This window comes from Leucoraja erinacea, chromosome 1 (genome assembly GCF_028641065.1).
Source record: "Leucoraja erinacea ecotype New England chromosome 1, Leri_hhj_1, whole genome shotgun sequence".
Taxonomy (NCBI): domain Eukaryota; kingdom Metazoa; phylum Chordata; class Chondrichthyes; order Rajiformes; family Rajidae; genus Leucoraja; species Leucoraja erinaceus.
Window position 1 is genome coordinate 29,796,166 of NC_073377.1, and position 20,167 is coordinate 29,816,332.

Below are 20,167 nucleotides of genomic sequence, written 5' to 3' on the forward strand. Positions count from 1 at the left end.
CCCCTTTTCCTACTAGGATAATAATCTGATAATAATATTCAGATAATAATCTGCCTTCCTGTTCTTGCCACCAAAGTGAATAATCTCACATTTATTTACCTTCCACTGCCTGCAACCGCCGGCAACCACCTGCAAGCACCTTCAACTAGCATTGCAACCGGCTTCGACTAAAAAATTACCGATTTTTAAAATGGCAACCTATTTTTAGTCGTGGCCGGTTTTGAATTTTTTTAAATAGTCGCCGGTACATAGAATAAGCGGAAACCACTTTCGACCATTAGGGAGACTAACAAAAGCCTCCGGGAACCGCACGGAAACCTTGGGTGGGGCGCAAAGTCCCCAGAAGTTTCCGTTCAGGTTTCCTAAGTGGGACAGGGGCATTAGCGGTTTAGTTTAGTTAATTAGTTTGTTATTGTCATGTGTACAGAGGTACAGTAAAAAGCTTTTTGTTGCGTGCTATCCAGGCAAAAATACTATACAATCAAGCCGCCCACAGTGTACAGTTAAAGAATAAAGGATTCAACATTTAGAACATTATCAAATCTGATAAAAGATAGTTCAAAGGTCTCCATTGAGGTAGATCAGGACCACACTCTAGCTGGTATGAGGATGGCCCAGTTGCCTGATTACAACTGGGAAGAAACTGTCCATGAATCTGGAAATATGCATTTTGCATATCGGTGATCTTGTTAAAGTGTATAAAATCATGATGGGAATTCATAGGGTGAATGCACACAAACCTTTACCCAAGATAAGGGAATCAAGAACCAAAGGACATCGCTTTAATGTGAGAGGGGAAAGATTTAATAGGAACCTGACGGGCACCCTTTTCACTCAGGGAGTGGTGGGTGCATGGAATCACCTGCCAGAAGAAGTAGTTGAGGCAGGTACAATAATAACATTGAAAAGAGCAGGTTTACAAATTGGAAAGGTTTAGAGGCATATGGGCCAAATACAGGCAAATGGGACTAGATTTGATCAGCAAGGGCTGGTTATGCTGAAAACCCTGCTTCCTTGCTGCATGGCTCTATTACTCTATGAAGTACAAGAACTTAACTTAAAAGTCATATTCCAACATTTTTTGTAATTTGGATAAATAATTTACAAGAAAATATCAATATTAATGTAGGTACGTTTGATCCTAATTATGTCTTGTTTTAACAAAAGCCTTAATTTTTATTTTACCTTGTGCAATGTCATCATAAGAGTTCTGGTTCACCATTCGTTCCACTATTTTAGACACCTTGCCAACTCTTGAAATATCATCGCCCTGAACAATTACGTACAAAGAAGTAAAATGAAAATTAAATCACTATCAAAATGAATGTTTTTGATGAATATTTAGGAAAACAACACATTCAATACAACTTCAAAATAAGAAGCTTGAATCCAAAAAACATAAATTTAAATGAAAGTCAAACCCTTTTTTTAAAAGGTCAGGTAGACACAAAATGCTGGAGTAACAAGCAGCATCTCTGGAGAGAAGGAATGGGTTTTTGCAGTGGAGTGGACAAAATGTGTAGGTTTTCTCCTCAATATATGTCTACTTTTTAAAATATCATTCAGTCATACATTGTAGAAACAGGCTCTATGGCCCAACTTGCCTACACTGACCAACATGTCCCATCCACACAAGTCTTACATACCTGCTTTTGGCCCATATCCCTCCAAACCTGTCCTATCCATGCACCTATCTAATAGATTCCTAAATGTCATGGTAGTCCCTGCCTCGACTACCTCCTCCGGCAGCTCGTTCCATGCACCTACTGCCCTTTGTGTGGTTTCAGTATTATAATAGATTTTCCAGTGAACTAAGTATGTCCAAAGGGTGTGTCAAATTGATCCCCAGTTAATTTAAAGAGACTGCAGGATCCTGGGCCTTGCAAGTAAGAATGGATCCCAATAAGCTGCAGGGATGCCTTAGATGCTGAAATGTTGGCACTTCCAAATTGTGGGAGTGGATTATTGACATTTTACTGCACATACTAAAATCGTGACAAAAAAAATTGACAGAACTAAATAAGCGATGGAATATCATTGGTACTATTCATGTATAAATAATAGATTTTATTTTTAGAATAATTTTATATCTCATTTACACTTTCATTAATAGACAAAAATTTAGTTTAGATTAGAATGAAACTTACTGGATAGCTTATGTAAAACTTTGATTACCATTTTGTATGACAAAACACTCACTGTGATTTCAATAGGTGACAACTTTTTCTTCGATATTGCATCTTTTTTTGAAGTCTGTGTCTTTGGCTTCTCTTTCATGATCATTTGTCTTGCTAGTTCTTCTTCGTAAGCGTCAAATATTTCCCACTAAAAGCAAAAAAGGGATTTTTCACAATGGTAATAAAGAAAAGTGACAGAAATAATAACAAATAAATAGAGGTCTGTCTGTCTATCTATCTCTCTCTCTCTATCTCTCTATCTATCTCTAACACTCTGATCTTGTGCTCTTCCGGTTTGCGGTGTTTTTCTATTTGCGCAAAAATGGTACGTGATAGTGCTACAATTTTAAGCCAGGTTACTCACCGTTCTCCTGTGCTGTGAGTGCAACAAGTTGCGTTCCGATTGGTGGTATATTGTAAAAGTTATCGAAATCGTAAAAACCGCACGTGTGCAGATTCCTTCAGTCAGCGCCACACAGATTGGTCTCGTCTCCTGTCAGTCAATGCCATGGCCGGGATGGCAATGCCCCTTCCTGCCCACTAGTCACTGGCTGCTATTCTGAAAAGGACCCGTTAATTCCTACTCTTTGTGGCCTGTCCCTCCTCACTCACAAACACCTCTCTCCCCTCCTCACAGTAACTTGTCAATCGTCTCCCCCACCACCACTGGCGGCCACGGGGTGGGGGGGGGTTCAGTGGTGGCACAGTGGAGGACCTGGTCCCGTCTCTATCTCTCCCTCATTACTCACCACTCTCCCCCGCCCGCCCGCCCTCTGCAGCAATGGCAGTTCTGTCTACCTGTCCCCCCGGGTCAGTCTCATCCGCCACCGCCGTTGCGGTAACTCACCCTCGTGGGCTTCTCGGAGATCTTCTTCTCCAGCTCATCGAAACTCGTGGTGCCCACCGTGACGAACACCAACTCCATCCCCCCCCCCCCCCCCCCACCCCTGCGGCCCGGCAGGCAGCGGCAGGCGGCAGGCAGGCAGATAGGCGGGTGGGCAGGCGGGGACGGGCTGAGCGGCAGCAGTGGTCGGGCTAGCAGGGCGGGGACGGACCGAGCGGCAACAGCGGGCGGTCGGACAGGACGGGGACGGGTTGAGCGGCGGCTGAACCGGAGTGGGCAGAGGGAGAGTCAGGTTGCAGCATGGCCGAGCAGTTTGTGCGGAATTTGAGTAACTCACACACACAAAAACACACACACACACACGATGCAAACTTGTACAATCGTCAAGTCAACGGGATCTAAACCACAGCTAACAATGAATGACCTGTGGCCGGAACTGCAGATGCTGCTTTTTATGGATGGAGGGAGGGAGTGGCTGAGGGTAGGGGAAGGGAAGGGAGGGGGAAGGAGAGGTGAGGGAGGGATTGGGGGGGGATAATGGAGGCTGAGAGGGGAAAGATCCTGGGGAGATGAGGAGAGAGCATGGGGGGATTGAGGGAGAGGAAGGGCTAGGGAGGGAGAGGGGGGAAGTGGGGGAGGTGAGGAGTGGGGAAGGAGGGGAAATAGAGGGAGAGGAGTGGGGCAATGAGGGAGGTAGGGAGTGGGGAATAGAGTGAGAGGAGGTCAGTGGGGGAGGTCAGGAAGGATAGTGGGGGGATAGGGGAGGTGAGGAGTGGGGATAGAGGGACAGAAGGGGGTAGGGAGAGGAGTGATGTTATGGAAAGAGGGAGTGACTGAGGGTTGGGCAAAGGAGACAGGGAGGGGTAAGGATGTGATTGGGGAGGGGAGGAGGAGAGGGGAAAGGAGGGTTAAGAGGAGGGGGAGTGAGTGCTGGGGATGAGGGAAAATGAGCCGTGCCTGCGCAGTTAGGGGCTATGCGAGAGTGGTGCAATATTGCATTGGGGGGACAGGTTGCATTGGGGGAACGGGTTAGTGGTGGAATATTGCATTGGGGAACGGGTTAGTGGTGGAATATTGCATTGGGGAACGGGTTGTGTTGAGGGACCAGGCCTCCCATGTGACAGAGACCCAACGGGTCCCACTCAGTCTTGTTAGCTAATGAAACAGATGTTGGAGTAGGACAAGATAGCATTTACATAATATGGTTGGATGGAATTGTGAAAAATTTGGCAAATCATTAGTTGTTAAAAATACTAAATTCATTTATATGAAGGGATGAAGATGAGAAATAAGTATCAGAGGAAACATTAACAGCTCTGGATTGAGAAAACCAATCATGAACCATATAACAAAGTGAGATGATATCGATGATCATCTCAAACAGCATTTGTGATCATTTATTTCACACTGCCAATGTTGGACTTTTTTTATTTACCAAACCATATTACTTGATTAATAACGGATATTGAATCAAGAAATCATGTTGTTGAAATTCATATTCTTGTTGAAGTCAGGAAACAACATTGCATTAATACAGGAATTTGAAAGAAATAACCTTGGGCCCATGTATTTATGTTAATTAGAAAAGCAGATAAGGCAGGAGAGAATTTTATGTATTTAATTTATTGGTCAGGATTTTCTTCTCATGAACAAATGATAACAATTGCTGTTACCTTCATGAACGTTTAAGAAATAAGTTTCGAGATTGTATACCATGAATCTCCCTTTTCTGAAATAATTTGAAATTAGGTACCTTCTGTAGAACTACCATAGACAGTGACAGCTGGAAAATCAAATTGAAGAATTCTGCAAACCAGTGTGATGCTTTAATCCTCCTATTTCCGGAGGTGCCGTGAATACTCCTATTTCCGGAGGTGCCGTGGCTGCCGCTGTGAAGCCGAGGCCGAGGCCGGAGACTCGCGCCCTGGGCCTCGCGGGCCAGAATTGCGCCAGTCGTTGATAGGGCCTCACTGGCCGGCAGTGATTCCTCAAAGGGCTGGGCCGCAAGGGTCAGAGCCCCTGGATATCCGGACCTCACGGGTCAGAACCTCGCAGGTTAGAGGTGGAGCCTCCCATTCGGAGGCCTAGCCTCACAGGTCAGAGGTGGAGCCTCACAGGTCAGAGGTGGAGACTCGTGGGTTGACGAAGTAGATCAATGGACAATAGAGGGCATGGCGTGGGGGGACTACCATGAGGGAGGGGAGGGGGGGAGAACAAAGGGCGTACTGGCGTGTGGGGGGAGGGGGAATTTGTAACTTTGTAAGTTCCTTTTATGTGTGATTATTTGCATGCCGTGGCAATTTTACTGTGCCGTGTCACAGGTGACAATGAAGTATTCTATTATATTCTACAAGGAACAAAATGAAGACTAGGATATAAACATAATTAAGGCTAAGAGTGTATTTCAGGGAAAGCACTGACATTGTTTAAAGTTCATGGAATTCTGGAAAAACTATTCATGACCAATATTCCCCAGCATGTGTGACTTAGGAGTCCCATTAGAAACTTAATTGCACCACAAAATGTAACAGTCATTTTTGTTTACATTAAAATTGTATATAAAGTAATGTTCTTCCCAGAATACGACTTTCAATACGAATCAGTTAACACCCAATTACAGCTTGACTGCAAACGACTGCGGCCTCGTTCACTACCCACCACCTCCCTGCTGCCCAACATCAATCTCGCTACTTCTCCATCACCAAAAATAGAAATTGAGGATGTGGAGAGGCTGTTCAAAAGACAGAAAGGCCAGAAATCTCCAGGACCGGATAATGTTTCCCCCTCTACTCTCAAGCTCTGTGCTGAACAACTGGCACCGGTCGACACAGACATTTTCAAACAGTTCCTGCAAACCTGTACTGTTCCTACCTGCTTTAAAGTCTGCACTATTGTCCCTGTACCCAAAAAGGCAAGGATTACTGGTCTTAATGACTACAGGCCTGTTGCACTACCCTCTGTAGTCAAGAAGACCCTTGAAAGGATTGTGCTGGCCAAGCTGAGAAATATCACAAAACCCCTGCTGGACCCTCTGCAGTTTGCATATCAGGCCAATAGATCTGTAGATGACGCAGTCAACCTGGGCCTGCACTTCATCCTCCAGCACCTAGAACACCAGGGGACCTATGCAAGGATTTTGCTTGTTGATTTTAGCTCTGCATTCAACACCATTGTACCAGAGCTACTACACTACAAACTTTCCAAGTTGACTGTGCCTGAACTGCTCTGTGGGTGGATCACCAGCTTCCCGACAGACAGGAAGCAACATGTGAGGCTGGGAAAGCACATCACGGACCCGCAAACCCTCAGCATAGGAGCACCGCAAGGCTGCGTACTCCCCTCTCCTCTACTCTCTCTACACCAATGACTGCACCTCCACTGACGCCTCTGTCTAGCTTCTCAAGTTTGCGGATGACACAACCCTGATTGGACTGTTCCCGAATGGGGAGGAATCTGCCTACTGACAGGAAGTGACACAGCTGGCATCCTGGTGCCATCGCAACAACCTGGAGCTCAATGCTCTTAAGACAGTAGAATTTATTGTAAACTTTAGGAGAGCTCCCCCTCCCCTCTCCCCACTCACCATCAACAACACCACAGTCACATCTGTGCAGTCTTTTAAGTTCCTGGGAACCATCACCTCCAAGGACCTTAATTTTGGGGCTACCATTGACTCCACTGTCAGAAGGCACAATAGAGGATGTACGTCCTGCGGCAGCTGAGGAAGCACAATCTGCCACAATTCTATATGGCCACCGTAGAGTCTGTCCTCACCTTCTCCATCATTGTATGATTTGGCTCAGCCACCAAGCATGACATCCGGAGGCTGCAGCGAAACGTCCAATCATCTGAGAAGGTTATTGGCTGCAACCTTCCCTCCATTGTCGAACTGTACACAGCAAGGGCCAGGAAGCAAGCGGGTAAGATCATCTCTGACCTCTCTCATCCTGGCCACAAACTCTTTGAACCAATCTGGAAGGCGACTCCGGACTGTCAAAGCTGTCACAGCCAGACATAAAAACTGTTTTTTCCCACGAATAGTAGCTCTACTCAATAAACAAAAATATGTAGCCTCCTTTAGCTCTGGTATTTTATTTAATTCACATGTTTAATCGATAATGTTTTATTATTAATGTTTAATGTTTTATGTGTCATTCCTAACTGTCACTGTGTGTCATGTTGTCACTTGCGGGCGGAGCACCAAGGCAAATTCCTTGTATGTGAATACTTGGCCAATAAACTTATTCATTCATTCATACAACAGGAAAGGTTGCAACAACACAATCTGCTGAATATAGATGTGCACATCAGTTTTTTTTTCCTCCCTTGGCCCTTTGGTGTCGTCAATGTAGATCTATTGAGATTGGAATTTTCTTGCCTTATTAGTATCCATATATTAGGTGATATATTAAATTTAAATAATTATAAAATATTTTATGATCTTGCTTGTGAAACTCATCTTCACTTTTATGCAGATTAGTTTAATTTGCCAAAGTTTACCTTTGTAAAAAATCCAATGCTCACATTATTGTTTTATTAGTTCCTTGCCCTAGATTTTCCCACTTAACTGTACGTTTGCACACTTCAAAAAGCTGTGTGGAATTTTTAGTACTCTAACATTGAACATTGCTATTATCCACACTACAAATTTCAAACAATCATATAAGAAAAGAATACATATTGCTTCAAAAAACACCAGAAAACTTTTTTTAGGAACTGATAAAACAATCAAAAGATATTTAGTCCAAAAAACATCTACACCGCTGACAACAAAGGGGTAAATATCAGATAAATAGATATCATTCAGAAGCGTATTTTCTCAGGCTGTAACAATGTTCAATTTTATACGTGAAATCTATCAGATTTTGCACTTTTGCAGGTTACTGAGGACCCATTAAAAAAGAACGTGCTTGCACAGTTTTACCTGGTTGGCTGTTGATGAAAAACTTGCTCTTGGGGGTGGTTCCGTCTGGCATCCATTTTCCTGCACCAGAGAAAATGTAGAACTTCAGTACAGTTACATCGAGTATGTACCAGCCATGGAACAATAAAATTCTTACATGCTACAGCTTTACTGGACCATTAATGCACTAACATACAAATAAGAATTCAATAGCCAGCAATGTAATAAACTAATAATCAGTCATACTAGCTAACCAAATCATGATAGTACTGAACTGATGTATGTCGTGCAACCAAAAACAAAGTCCATTATACAGAGTATCTAAGGTAGGATTGTGGTTAGTGCTGTGCAGTGTTCAAGAATTTGATGGATGCCAAGACCATGGCTTATCTACCTGCACATAATCCTTATTCCTCAATTCCTTGCATATCCATATGCCGATCCAAAAGTCTTTTGAACGCCACTAGCATTTCTGCTTCAACCACCTTCCCCAGCAACACATTCCAGGGTCTCACCACACTGTGTGAAAAACGTGCTCCACACATCTCCTTTAAACTTTGCCCATCTTACCTTAAACCTAAGGTACCAAATACCCTCTGTTATTTGATTTTTGCTTCCTAGGAAAATATTCTGATTGTTTACCTTATCTATGCCTCTTGTAATTCGTAACTTCTCATAACTTCTATCAGGTTTCCCGGCAACCCCCAGTGTTCCAGAGAAAACAATCCAAGTCTGTCCAACTATAGATATAGCCTCTAATCCAGTCATCATTCCGGTAATATTGCTATGTAAGCAGGACAATATACAATCCAGGTTAAAATAGATATTGTTGAGGGAAATGCTAAGTCCATTTATTGCACACAGCCATTTTTGTATTTTCTTGAGTAATAGATCACAATCTGAATAAAATCTCAATAGAAATTCCACCTGGCCTCTGAGAATCAGTAGGAACCTGATCATGGATCTACTTTCTGTTGCCTCAGTAATAATAATAATGATAATAATAATAATACATTTTATTGTCATTGTAAATTCTTACAACAACATTTCAGACGCACTGCCCGAGCGGAGCTCCAACATATCAGATAAATAATAATGACAAATAATAGCAGCAAGAAAAACGTCAAGTCGTCAGAATGTGCAATTTTTCACAGTATAGTTTTATTGCATTACAAAATATTGGCTCTGGGGGGGTGTGTATTCACTGTGGAGTTCAGAGTGGCGATGGCCTTGGGGTAGAAACTTTGTTAATCTTGTGGTGTATGATTTGATGGACCTGTAACGCTTTACTGAGGGCAGAAGGGCAAACAAATGATGTGCAGGATGAGACGAGTCATTTAGGATGCGTGATGCCTTTCGCAGGCAACAAGAGCTATAGATCTCTTCCAGGGCAGGCAGATGTGTACTGGTGATCTTCTGGGCTGTGTTGATGACTCTCTGCAGAGCTTTCTTGTCAGCCGCAGAACTGTTGCCATACCACACCAGGATGCCATGTGTCAAGACCCTCTCTATGGAGCAGCGGTAGAATGACACTAGCAGCTGTTGTGGCAAGTTGACTTTCCTGAGTGATATTAGGAAGTAAAGCTGTTGTTGTGCCTTCTTTACCAGGGAGTTTGTATTAGTTGACCACCTGAGATCTGCTGAGATGTGGATGCCCAGGAACCTGAAACCGGAGACTATGTACACTCCTTCTCTGTTCATGTGCAGCGGGTGATGGTCACCTTGCTTCTTCCTGGTCAATAATGACCTCTTTTGTTTTCTTGGTACTGAGTGCTAAGTTGTTCTCTTGAGCACCAGCTTATTAACCTCCTCCCTGTAAGCTGATTCATCCTCTCAGTGATCAGCCCCGCCACTGTTGTATTGTCTGCAAATTTAACAATGGTGTTCGTGCTTATCGTCATTGGTGGTGCCGAGCATGGCAGCCTCGCCAGCAGTGTGTCTGTCAGTTAGACTTTTTTGTTGTTTTAATATGTCTGAATGTATGTGTTAGTGTTTCTCGGTATGTTTTTATGTGGGAGGTGCTGGTGGGGTATGGGTTCATTCAAAGCTTCATTGGTCACATACACCAATTGGTGCAGTGAAATGCGTATTGCCATTGCAGCACATTAAAATTTAAACATAAAAAAACATCCCCCCACAATGAGTCCCATTATGAGCGAAGGCACAAAGTCCAGTCCCCATCCCCATGTCCACCCATAGTCATGCTTTCAAGGAGGGCCCGATGTTCCAGGCCATTCTCGCCGGATGATGGTGCTCCGGCGTCAGGAGAATCCTCTCAGTGGCTTGGGCTACCTGGAACAGCCGCTTCCTTACCAGAGCCCACGGCTTCCGAAGCCGACAATCCGCGCTGCATGGAGCTCCACCACTGGTGATCTCGGTGAGAGATCCCAGGCTCCCGATGTTAAAGTTCAGCACTGCGCCAGCGGTTGGCCGCTCCACAGACCTGCAGTTCCGCGATGTTCAAATCGGCGGTCTCAGCATTCCGGAGTTCCAGCGCGGCTACCCCGGCAAGGCATCGCCTGCTCCGCGATAGTGCTCCAGCGCTGTGCCGCCGCTCGAAGCCGAGGTTCTGGCTGGTCCCCTCAGGAAACGTCGCTCCAGGCCCGCTGGTAGGCCGCGAGGATGGGTCAAAGATGCTGCCCGGAGAAAAGCCACTTCTCCGACCAGGTAGGGACCCTGAAAAGCAGTTTCCCCCTCCCCCCACCCCCACATAAAAAAGACTAGAGCTGCTAAACAAAAACTCAACTAACTAAAAACTCAACTAAAAAAAAATAAGTGAAAAGACGGACAGCTGCAGGCTGGGCAGGACGGCACCCCGAATAGAGGGAAACAGTTTCCAGTCATTTAATTCGGCGGAGATACGACTTTTCTCCTAGTCGCATTTTGCTCTACCCCGCGGTCTAACAACTTAGATTGGTACAGCCTTTCCCGGACATGGCCCAGAGCCTCAGCAGCAGATGCGGCGTGGACTTTAACATCGCGGAGCCAGAAAGGCTCCAACCGCTGGCCTACTGACTTTAACATCATGAAGCCGTGGTCTGCGGAGCTTCTAGCAGCAGGCATGGAGCGGACTTTACCATCCCAGAGCCAGGAATCCCTTGCCGGGGATCGCCAGAGAAGAGTTCCGACCGCTGGCCTGCCTGCGGCCTATAACATCGAGAAGCCGCGGTGTCCGGTAAGAAAGTGGCCGAATCGGGCACTCCGAGTATGTATCATCCATCCCGACGTCGGAGCTTCAATCATCCCGACAAGAGGGCTTGTACATCGGGCCATCCGTAGCGGCGACTGCGGAGGGTCAAGACCCCAAACACGGGTGAACAAAAGGAGAAAGACTTTATTGCCTTCCATCACAGTGATCACTGTGGTGGATGTTTATGTTAAGTTCCATTGTTCTTTTAAATGTGTTGTGTTCTTTTAATCATATGGCTGCATGGTAACTCAAATATCACTGTACCTTAATTGGTGCATGTGACAATAAATGTGAATTTTTTGCTGTGGGTCGGTCTTGCAGTCAAATAAAAGTTTCAAATAATCATGAGAACCAAAGACCAGGCAAAATTATTCAATAACTATGTTAGTTAAAATCAAGGCCTTCCACAGTTAAACAACAGGGAGATGTTCATAGAAGGGGAGAGCATTATTAGAGTCTCTCGTGTAAAGATTTTGGGACTGTATGTTTCACTATTTCATACTTGTCACAAACATTTTCCTGTAATGCTTAGAATCAATTGGAATTTGAGCAACCAGAATGCAGAAAATAAACTGGCCATTGATGCATCCTCATATAACCATATAACAATTACAGCATGGAAACACGCCATCTCGACCCTTCTAGTCCGTGCCGAACACGTATTCTCCCCTAGTCCCATATACCTGCGCTCAGACCATAACCCTCCATTCCTTTCCCGTCCATATAACTATCCAATTTATTTTTAAATGATAAAATCGAACCTGCCTCCACCACCTTCACTGGAAGCTCATTCCACACAGCCACCACTCTCCGAGTAAAGAAATTCCCCCTCATGTTACCACTAAACTTCAGTCCCTTAATTCTCAAGTCATGTCCCCTTGTTTGAATCTTCCCTACTCTCAGTGGGAAAAGCATATCCACATCAACTCTGTCCATCCCTCTCATCATTTTAAAGACCTCTATCAAGTCCCCCCTTAACCTTCTGCGCTCCAAAGAATAAAGCCCTAACTTGTTCAACCCTTTCTCTGTAACTTAGTTGCTGAAACCCAGGCAACATTCTAGTAAATCTCCTCTGTACTCTCTCTATTTTGTTGACATCCTTCCTATAATTAGGCGACCAAAATTGTACACCATACTCCAGAATTGGCCTCACCAATGCCTTGTACAATTTTAACATTACATCCCAACTTCTAATAATAATAAATAATAATAACTTTATTTGTTAAGCACCTTAAAAAACAACCAAAGCTGACCAAAGTGCTGTACAGAAAAAAAATAAGCAAGACATCATAAAACAGGCAGAACAACAGAACATACAGCTAACACGAGGCGCATAAATTACATACGAAATTCAACAATAAATCAAAAGACATAAAACACGAGTATGAACTACGCAGCAAAATCAAGCAAATAAAGTAAATAAATAAGTCGACACCTTACTGGTCTACAAAGGCCACGGAGAATAGATGTGTCTTCAGGAGTGATTTAAAAACAGCTAGAGAAGGGGCCTGTTTAACGTGTAAAGGCAATTCATTCCATAATCTCGGAGCTGACACAGCAAAGGCACGGTCCCCTCTGAGCTTCCGCTTAGTTTTTGGCCCACTCAGGAGCAGCTGATCATCTGACCTGAGAGAGCGGGAGGGTGTATAAGGGTGAAGAAGCTCAGATAGGTAGGACGGGGCAAGACCATTTAGGGATTTAAAAGCAAATAAAATAATTTTAAAATGAATCCTATACTGAACAGGCAGCCAGTGGAGAGAGGCTAAAATGTGTGAAACGTGATCATGTTTTCGTGTGCCAGTCAAGAGACGAACAGCTGCATTCTGTACCATCTGGAGACGGGCGATGGAGGACCGACTAACCCCCATATACAGTGCATTGCAGTAATCCAGCCGAGTGGTAACAAAGGCGTGGATTACCGTCTCAAAGTGCTGCCTCGACAGAATTGGCTTTATTTTGGCCAGCTGCCTCAGATGGAAAAAAACAGATTTAACAACAGCCCTTACCTGACAGTCAAATTTAAGCTCAGGGTCCACCTTAATCCCCAGGTTCATGATGTTAGGTTTGATATATGCAGACAAAGAGCCTAGATCAACAGGGGGGGGGGGGCCCAGAGGTGCCACCAAAGATCATTACCTCCGTCTTTGTATCACTTCTATACTCAATGCTCTGATTTATAAAGGCCAGCACACCAAAAGCTTTCTTTACCACCCTATATACATGAGATTCCACTTTCAGGGAACTGTGCACAGTTATTCCCAGATCCCTCTGTTCACCTGCATTCCTCAATTCCCTACCATTTACCATGTATGTCCTATTTTGATTTGTCCTGCCAAGATGTAGCACCTCACACTTATCAGCATTAAACTCCATCTGCCATCTTTCAGCCCACTCTTCCAACTGGCATAAATCTTTCTGTAGGGGCACACACACACACACACACACACACACACACACACACACACACACACACACACACACACACACACACACACACACACACACACACACACACACACACACACACACACACACACACACACACACACACACACACACACACACACACACACACACACACACACGGGGGCAAGCGGGGGCGAGGGGCAAGCGGGCAAGCGGGGGACCGCTGCCTGAAATTCAGATGGTACAAAGCCAAGGTGATACAGACACACACCGCAATGAACAGGATGGTTGGCGCTGTAATTGAGTAGGCTAGCACAGTGTACGGTAGGTCCTTTAAAAGGGGGGAGAAGGGGAGAGAAGGACTGGAGACAACTTTTAAGAAGCCAAACAACTTTTAATAAGCCAGAGATACACAGCTGTGAAGTTCGGCAGACATTTGGCATTACCTTACAATCGGTAATCCTTGGTTCTGAAAACTCCTGCTTACGTTTTTTATCCCCAATGAGCCAATGGCAATGACCGGTCAGCAAAGGAGATTAACTAAAACTACGTACAACTACCTCGATTACCCATAACTGCATGGTAACCCTACTACAACTGCACCTACGACTACAGGATTATCGATTTTCTCCTTGGCGATCAATTTTTGGTCGCAGAAAATTTTCAACATCTTGAAACATTTGTGGCGACCATACTGAGGCCGCGACTAGTTCCCACAATGCGGGAACTCCTCGTGACCATGAAGGAGACTCACCAGAAACCATCAGCGAACATGTGGCAACCATGTGGCGAGCACAGAGTCTTCTGCACTCGCCTAAAAAGTCGCCTAAGTGGGTCAGGCCCATAAGTAGTTTTTGTTGGTATTTGACATACATTCTCTTTCATCGCCTTTTCAATGTTTGGAATTATATTTGTTCTCCAATACAGCTGAGATTTTTCCGAAGATTTTCTAGAATTAAGTTTCTAGATGGTTTATAGTTTGTGAGCTGCTCTTGCCATAACATGCAGGTGCTCTGAGTTATACTGCATACTGATGAGTTTGCTGTTAAAGATTCTAAGCTATTGTCCTGTTTTGTTTGGTTAGACAGTTTGATGTTCTTCAGCAGTATAAAAGACAAGATTTTATTTTTAATTTATTACTAGACTGAGTGCGACCCGTTGGGTCCCATGTTCACATGGGAGGGCTGGTTCCCCAATGCAATATTCAACCTCTCCACCAATTCCAATATTGGTGGCCAATGGGGGGAGGGGGGGACTTTCTGGAGCGCTAGTATGGGAGTTGTGGGCCAAAGGGACTGGTTTCCAGAGGGCTAGTATGGACATTGTGGGCCAAATGGATTCTTGGGCTGGCAGCTCAGTCACTTAGGCCTGGTGGACTGGCAGCTCAGTCACTCAGGCCTGGTGGGCTTGCAGCTCAGTCACTCAGGCCTGGTGGGCAGCTCAGGCTGGTGGACTGTCAGCTCAGTCACTCAGGCCTGGTGGGCTGGCAGCTCAGTCACTCAGGGCTGGTGGGCTGGCAGCTCAGTCACTCAGGGCTGGTGGGCTGGCAGCTCAGTCACTCAGGGCTGGTGGGCTGGCAGCTCAGTCACTCAGGGCTGGTGGGCTGGCAGCTCAGTCACTCAGGGCTGGTGGGCTGGCAGCTCAGTCACTCAGGGCTGGTGGGCTGGCAGCTCAGTTACTCAGGGCTAGTGGGCTGGCAGATCAGTCACAGTGCTGGTGGGCTGGCAGCTCAGAAACTGCCAGAAATGCTGCCCATAACAGGGGAGACACTCTGTGAGAGGGAAGGGGTAGAGGGTGGAGAATTAATTTAATACATTTTTCATATTTTTCTACAGATCACAGCAATGAAGGAGGAAAGTATCCTGGCCTGGATCTCACAGGGAGCCAAAGAAGGGAGGGAGAAAAATACTGCGGTGAGGTTTAATACTTACAGGGGGAATACTTACTCCTCCTGGGCTAGTACATGCCTGATGGGCCGAAGGGACAAAACAAATCTGAGTGCAATCACAGTGAAAGGCACTATTTGTGGACTTTTCCTGGCCTGGCACGGGCCTTTTGGGCCAAAATGCTCCTCCTGGGCTAATACGGGCATTTTGAGCAAAAGGGACTGGTATATGGGCAAATAGGGGCCTTGTGGGCCAAAATGAGTGGTTTCAGGTAGGCCAAAGGTGTGCTGGCAGTTCACTCACTCACAACTGGTGGGCTGGCAGTTCACTCACTCATGGCTGGTGGATGGCAGTTGACTGACTCACGGCTGTTAGGCTGGCAGTTGGCTCACTGCTGTTGGGCTAGCAGTTGACACACAGCTGGTGGGCTGGCAGTTGATTGACTTGCGGCTGGTGGGCTGGCAGTTGATTGACGCACGGTTGGTGGGCTAGCATTTCACTCACGTCTATTCCTTGAAATTCCATTTCAAGCAGAGTGCAGGCCACCAAATTCAAATTCATACCATTTCAAGCGGAGTGCAGGCCACCAAATTAAAGAAGGGGCATTACCTTCATCATGGTGATGGACAGGCAAGAGGACCAATCAGCTCATCTCAAGATTAATAACTTTTTTATTTTTCATTGATCGAAAAAATCCTCAGGCTGCCTCAGCGGAGCAGGACTGTGAGTAAGATGGCCAAAAATCATAGCGATATATGGTAGCGTTTTTTTGCTAAAATCAATATACAGTGCAGACAGGAAGTGGTCAAGATGAGACTTTTAATTATATAGAAGTTCATGTCACTGTCTGTGTCCTCTTTAGAGGATCCGGGATTGGTATGGAATTTCTGGTACCAAAAAACAGTTATCCCCAAATATTAAAAGAGAAGCTCATATTCCCACTTCGTTAGTGTGCCAGTGTGAGGCTCCTAAAACAATTTCATTGAGATTTATCATCTGTACAGTCAGATTTTGCAGTTGTGGCTCCTGTAAAAAATATTTGTCTTTATTAATTACCTTCCTGCTGTGTCTCCCTATTGATTCTCTCTCTGCTGATCCCACTTTTGCCTGTTCTTTCAGTTGGTCCCCTCTCCACTAATTTCTTCTCTGTTGATTACATAACAGTTGGTCCCATATTTTGTTGCTACAACTCTCTACAGGTTCATTGTCTGCTGATTTTCTCTACTATGCAACAGCAGATCTCTGAACAGCGGGCACCGCTGTTGGTACTGTGTTGGTTACCTTGGCCCAACTCTGTTGTTGTGATAAATGTAGATAGGAGTATAAGTAAGTTTGAAGATGACAGGAAAATTGGTGTAGTTGTGGAAAGTGAGGAAGGTCATCAAAGGATAAAACTGAATATAGATCAGTTAGAAAAATGGGTGGAAAAATGGCATAAGACATTTACTCTGGATGAGTGAGGTGTTACACATTGGGAGATCAAATGAAAGGGGAAATATGCAATAAATGGCAGGACATTAAAGAGTTTATGTTCATTGGACAGGGCACTGCGGATAAATGTATACGTTATTTTACAGCTGCATAAAACTTTGGTCAGGCCACATTTGCAGTGCAGTATGAAGTTCTGGTCACAGCATTAGCAGAAGGATGTGTTTTTTGTCCAAGGTAGTCATAATAGTGTGTTTTCCGCAGCAAGCTGAACAAAAAAATGAGGATTCCTTGTGGAATCTTAAGGAGCAACCATTAGCCCATAAGTTAAAATAAAATTACATTGTTAAATGTATTAACTGAGACTCTGGGTATCTTCATGCCTACATTCTGGTTTCCACCAGATTTAGCTTTCTGAAAGATTTGGGATACAACTAATGTTAAAGGTTCCATGAACAAATTGTACTGGCTTACCCTCATCGGGTTATTGAAAGTCTGTGAAGCTCTTTCACTGAAGTTGAATTGATTGGGAATTTTCCGCTCTTGTCTGGGTTTAATTATTTCCTTCTCTTCCTTCTCTTCTTCTTCTTCTTCTTCTTCTCCGTTCCCTGCAGAATAACAAATAACCCGAATAAATAGACTGTATTTCAGCCATGTTTATACAGTTGAAAAAACAATTATAATTGAAATTCAAAACACATCGTTTTTTATTGGAAGCAATTTCTAAAAAGAATAAAAATAATTGTAACTAGGAGCCCAGAGATACAGTACGTCCTGATTATATTGCAACCCAGATGAAACATAGAACCATAGAAAATAGGTGCAGGAGGAGGCCATTCGGCCCTTCGAGCCAGCACCGCCATTCATTCTGATCATGGCTGATCGTCCACAATCAATAACCCGTGCCTGCCTTCTCCCCATATCCCTTGATTCCACCAGCCCCTAGAGCTCTATCTAACTCTCTCTTAAATCCTTCCAGTGGTTTGGCCTCCACTGCCCTCTGTGGCAGGGAATTCCACAAATTTACAACTCTCTGGGTGAAAATGTTTTTTCTCACCTCAGTCTTAAATGGCCTCAACTTTATTCTAAGACTGTGGCCCCTGGTTCTGGACTCGCACAACATTGGGACCAAATTTCCTGCATCTAGCCTGTCCAGTCCTTTTATAATTTTAGATGTTTCTATAAGATGCCCCCTCATCCTTCTAAACTCCAGTGAATACAAGCCTAGTCTTTTCAATTTTTCCTCATATGACAGTCCCGGGGATCAATCTCGTGAACCTACGCTGCACTGTCTCAATCACAAGGATGTCCTTCCTCAAATTAGGAGACCAAAACTGTACACAATACTCCGGATGTGGTCTTACCAGAGCCCTATACAATTGCAGAAGAACCTCTCTACTCCTATACTGAAATCCGTTTGTTATGAATGCCAACATTCCATTAGCTTTCTTCACTACCTGCTGTACCTGCACACCAACTTTCAGTGACCGGTGTAAAAGGACACCCAGGTCTCATTGTACCTCCCCCTTACCTAACCTAACCATTGAGATAATAATCTGCCTCCTTGTTTTTGCCACCTAAGTGGATAACCTCACATTTATCTATATTATACTGCATCTGCCACGCATCTGCCCACTCACTCAACCTGTCCAGGTTACTCTGCAACCTCCTAATATCCTCTTCACAGTTCACACTGCCACCTAGCTTTGTGTCATCTGCAAACTTGCTAGTGTTGCTCCTAATTCCCTCTTCCAAATCATTAATATAAATGGTAAACAGTTGCGGCCCCAACAGTGATTCTTGCGGCACTCCACTCGTCACTGCCTGCCACTCTAAAAAGGACCCGTTCACTCTTACTCTTTGCTTCCTGTCTGCCAACCAATTTTCTATCTATGTCAACACCCTAACCCCAATACCATGTGCTCTAATCATTGATTGACTGGAAAAGGCTTGGTAAGGTGCCCTCATGAACTTCAGGTTGAAGGTACTTCCAACTGTGATTTTAGGCAAGCAATTCCAGCATTGTATATGTGAAATGTTTCAAAATCAGGATGGTATGTGGGATTGGAGGGATCCATGCAGATGGTGCCATTACCAAGCATCCACCCCTTGACCTTATTTTAACATACCTTTAAGAACATAATTTTACCACGTGGAAAGACAAAGGCAGTGAGTTCTTAGAAATTTTCTGCAAACTCTTCTCATGGCAGTGGGCAGGTGCTATAGACCTGCACGGGAAGGTAGACCCTCCCGCACCCAAGAGTCTCGGGCAGATAGGGCTTGTCAGCCTGGGAAGGCAGTCCATCTAGGAGAGGGAAAACTCTGATTTAATACCTCCACTGCGTTGTGGCCATATCCAGTCATGGAAAAGGCTCCAAGAGTAAACCTCAAGAAAATCCAGAGTCAGAGCCCCTAAGGCAGTTCGTCGTTGTCTACAACCTCGCTCTGGCAGCTCCCGCGACGGCACTGGTGCTAAACTGTAACGGCCCTCTTGTTCCTTTGGATCGATCAGCGACGTGGAGAGGGGAGAGGTGCTGCATGAGCAACAGCCTGCCCTCCATATGACATCTCCCAGGCTTGCATCAAACCAGGATGCATCACCCATGGTCAGTCATGACCGAGGGGGGCCAACTTCTCTATATTCCATTTTAATAAGTTAGGTTAAACTATCAATGTTTGGTCAACATTTTGGAGCTTCCCTTCCTATAGCACAAAGTTGATGTTGCTCAGCCTGGCTTTGTTATCAACTAGTAGTGGCCTGGATGAGGTCAGGAAAAGGCCAGATGCCAGGCAGGTTCCGAAGTTGTTAAATGAATCATGGCAAAACACGCAGAACGCCCGCGAGCAGGCACCCAGGAAACCCCGTGGGCAGATAATCGTCACTGTCCCTCAAGAGCCGAGGGGGATGACCCAAGGAGTGGCCTAATCCGCAGGGACCTCCACAGGACCATCTCCCACCATCCCCACCCCCCAAGAACCAGAGGCACAAAACAGACAGGAGGACGTTAGCGGCGACCAGCCCGGGTGCACACAATGCCCGGCACAAGAACGGGCAACCGACCAACAGGTGCAAGGGACGGAGTAGCCACTGGAGGAGGTACCCTAGACGGAGGGCGCCCTCGCTTACGGGGCCGCGCTACCGGCACCGGCCGATCAATGTCAATGTGCGCCGGCTTCAGCAGCGCAACCGAAACAGTCTCATGCCGACCCGCCATGTCCAGGACGAAAGTGGATGAGCCACGTTCCAGGACTCGGAAGGGACCCTCGTAAGGCCACTGGTGTGCCCGATGAGCATCCCTACACAGGAAGACGAACTGGCAGCCCTCCAGAGCA

At 45.3% G+C, this 20,167-nt stretch overlaps 1 protein-coding gene across 1 annotated transcript in view; it reads right to left on the reverse strand.

Annotated features, from left to right (window-relative positions):
* dnai1.2 (dynein, axonemal, intermediate chain 1, paralog 2) overlaps window positions 1-20,167 on the reverse strand; it is a 139,520-nt gene that overhangs the window by 81,991 nt on the left and 37,362 nt on the right. The window contains exons 7-11 of the mRNA XM_055632318.1: window positions 17,741-17,796; window positions 17,309-17,442; window positions 7,946-8,005; window positions 2,200-2,325; window positions 1,186-1,270 (exon numbers count right to left, since the gene is read on the reverse strand). Coding sequence (XP_055488293.1) covers window positions 1,186-1,270; window positions 2,200-2,325; window positions 7,946-8,005; window positions 17,309-17,442; window positions 17,741-17,796 — 461 coding nt within the window. The remainder of the gene's footprint in view (window positions 1-1,185; window positions 1,271-2,199; window positions 2,326-7,945; window positions 8,006-17,308; window positions 17,443-17,740; window positions 17,797-20,167) is intronic.